We start from the raw sequence: 3,062 nt of genomic DNA, 5'->3' as shown, positions 1-3,062 counted from the left end.
GCGGGGCTCTCGTCCGGGCTCAGCCAGAACTCCGAGTTGTCGTCTGAGGCCACCGAAAACTGGATGTCTCCTAGGCCACAGGACAGAGGATCAGGGCACGCGGCCTCAGCCTCTCAGACCCCCACCTGGGCATGCCCACCCCCGCACCATCTCTGGCCGGGTGGATGAAGCCGAAAATCCGAAGTCCATAATTTTTCCACTTGGGAGACACAGCCAACTTCTTTACGGTGGTACGAGTCTGCGGAGAGGGGGTGGTCAGTGCCCTCTGACACCAGAGCCCCTTCACAGTCCTACCCACCGGCCACGCGTCCCTCCCTCGCACTCACGTGGGGGAAAAGCGGGAAGTGTAGATTCCTCCTCAGGTGACCCACAGCACCCCCACACCAGTCCTCGAACACGTGCAGGTTCACCTGGCCCTTGTACTGGGGGTGGGGTGGGGAGGCGTGCCTTAGCTTCAGCTGCAGCCCCCACCCCCACCCCTGCTGCCCCCTCTCGCCATCGCCCCAGGTAGTCTCACCTCCTCCCGCCATGGGGGATTATGAAGAGTCAAGTTCAGTGGCCCCCCAGGAAAGTGCAGGTTTGGGTCCTGACCCTCCACCTACAGGAAGAAAGGGCACCAGGGTTGGAGCTGAGAGAGCCAGGGGATGTCACCCTTACCAGCACTGCGGGTACACACGTGCACACTCACACCCATCCAGAGACACAGGCCACAGCACACAGGCAGGTGCCCTTGTATACACACCTGGACAGAGAAGCACCCACACTTGCTTTACACCCGGACACACTGAGCTGCACTTTACAAACACCCTTTCCACTGAAACCCCAGGTGTGCTCACATGTCCACACGCCCAAAGCCTGCACTCCTGGGAGCCTCGCCCTGCCTCCGAGGCACCTGTCCCCCAGGCAGACACCAGGACCCAGTGTAGCCTTCCCCGACACCTCGGTTCACCCACACTTAGGCGGCCAGGTTGCAAGCGTCTCTGTGTCCCGTACACGCAGGAGTAGGAGTCTACACAGACGAAATGTGGCCTGGCTGTGGGGACGTGCCCCTTGCCTACTGTCCACAGCACCCAAGCCAGCTGCTCACCGCCTGCTCCTCCTCCCGGCTCTCACTGGAATCCTCGGCCCTCTGTGTGGACAGCGCGGCTCGGACGCCTCGGCTCTCAGTCACACCGGCCAGCTTCTCACTGTCTGCGGTAGCATGGGGCTGTGTGAGATCATGGCTCTCTCCAGAACCCCTGCTGCTGTGCAAAAGGGGTTCCAGGGACCCTGATCCCATGCGAAGGAGTCTCCCACTGAAGCCCACCCCCACCCTCCCACCCTCCCACCCCCGGCCCCAGTTGGGCAAGTGCCCTCTGCTCTGTCATATCACTGGGTGGGGCAGTCTCAATGGCTGGTGCTGGAAGTTATATGTGCACTATGTGGGTGAGTGCACCCCCCCAAAATGTGGTTTCTCTGGTGAGACAACCCCCTTGTAGGACCTCCCTTCTGTAGTAGGCAAGGCCTGTGATGCCTCCCTTACCAGAAGTGAGAACCCAGGGTGAGGCCAGGTGGTCGAATAATAGGACCCCTATTCTTCCCTGGCCTCTGACGGCTACAGAATATGGTGAGGGCCATCCCTGGCCTTGCTGTCCTTAGGGCAAAGCAATCCTAGCCAGCAGCCTGGATAGAAGGGGGTGTCCCTGCTGGTGGAGGGCCCTGGCCAAGATGATTCCATAGGGAGATTGTCCTATGGGAGGGGACCAGGGAGAGCATCCTAGGTCTGCCTGCAGACATCACCTCAGTCAGGGGCAGACCACCACTGCACCCCAACTCTTCGCGAGAACTGTGGACCACCACCACCCATCTCCGGGTGCTTCCACACTCCACCTCTGAGCCCCTGAAGGGGAAGTTCACCTATCCTCTCTGTGTCTCCTCCTGGTCCCCTCACCCAGAGAAGGCCTGCCCTTCCAACCAGGCCAAGTCTACCTTCATGCAGCTGTGCACACTCTGTACTAGCGTCTCCGCTCAGGCAGACCCCATCTTCGGGGAGCCCCTAAGAGGTTACCAACTACAAGTCACAGCCAGTGGAGTGAAGCCCAGGCCTTCAGTGGGGTCGGCAGCCTCTGCAGCTAGATGCCCAAACCCAGGACCTGGGTCACCCAGGAGGAAGCCAACCCTCAGGATCCATTTGTATGACCCCTCCTGGTGGCCCTGGGACAAAGACTCAGGACCAGGAGTCAGGTGACCCATGGGTGGGGTTTCAGCCCAGATTCAGGGCTCTGGGTAGCTGCTGGGCCAGTGCCCCAAGCAGCTGCCCAGACTCTGCATCTCCCTGGACTCCTGCCCACACCAGAGACCAAGGGCAGCTGACCAGCTTCCCAGATGGCCCCAGGGGGCATAGGAGACTCGGGAGTGGGGACTGCTACTGGGAGAGTCAGCACTGGACCTGTTCTGTGCTAGTGGGTCAGCTAAGGAGCTGACTGTGCGCTCGCCAGTATGTGTATGTTTTAGGGACCCAGTGGTACCAGGGTCCTCAAGATGGTGGCAGTTGAACGTGCAAGGCCTGGGGGCTCCATGACGCCAGGTGAAGGGTGGGCAAGTGCGGGCAGGATGGGACTTTGTTCCCTCGAGGGGAGGGCCTCAAATGTTCTCAGTCTGGAAGCTGTCTGGGGGCAGGACAGTGTGGGAACAGGGGGGGCTGTCCTGTCCTGGGGGAGGGGTTCTGCTCCTGCACTGAGCTCCTTCTCTCCCCCTCCCCAAGTTGAGGGCCCTCTGCCTCCACCCCTCCCATCCTGTGGTCCTGTTTGGAAGCTCCACCTCCTTGACCCCCTGAGCAAGAGGGACCGGATCCCGCCTCAGAACCTCACTCGTTAGTGCATCCGCTTTGTCCCCAACCCCCACCCCTCGCCCAGTCCCAATTGAGCAGGGGGGCGCGGCTGCCAGGGAGAGCTCGTTCAGCAGCCCAGGTGGGGGGCCCCCATAGCCACGCAGCCCCCCAACATACAGGCCTTAAGTCACATCACAGGTTCACCTCGGGGGCCTCCAGGCAATGTCCCTAGCTGCGCAGGTCAGCTCCCCTA

General features: G+C 61.3%; 1 protein-coding gene across 1 annotated transcript in view; it reads right to left on the bottom strand.

Moving 5' to 3' along the window:
- B4GALNT4 (beta-1,4-N-acetyl-galactosaminyltransferase 4) overlaps positions 1 to 3,062 on the bottom strand; it is a gene marked incomplete at both ends in the record, with an annotated part of 12,792 nt that overhangs the window by 6,407 nt on the left and 3,323 nt on the right. Inside the window, 5 exons of the mRNA XM_013008451.2 lie at positions 3 to 70; positions 148 to 238; positions 327 to 422; positions 518 to 598; positions 1,088 to 1,191. Coding sequence (XP_012863905.2) covers positions 3 to 70; positions 148 to 238; positions 327 to 422; positions 518 to 598; positions 1,088 to 1,191 — 440 coding nt within the window. The remainder of the gene's footprint in view (positions 1 to 2; positions 71 to 147; positions 239 to 326; positions 423 to 517; positions 599 to 1,087; positions 1,192 to 3,062) is intronic.

This window comes from Echinops telfairi, unplaced genomic scaffold (assembly GCF_000313985.2).
Source record: "Echinops telfairi isolate 266 unplaced genomic scaffold, ASM31398v2 ScPeMD7_37;HRSCAF=141, whole genome shotgun sequence".
Lineage (NCBI taxonomy): Eukaryota > Metazoa > Chordata > Mammalia > Afrosoricida > Tenrecidae > Echinops > Echinops telfairi.
The sequence above is the reverse complement of the archived record's forward strand: the minus strand, read 5'-3'. Positions and strand labels throughout refer to the sequence as shown.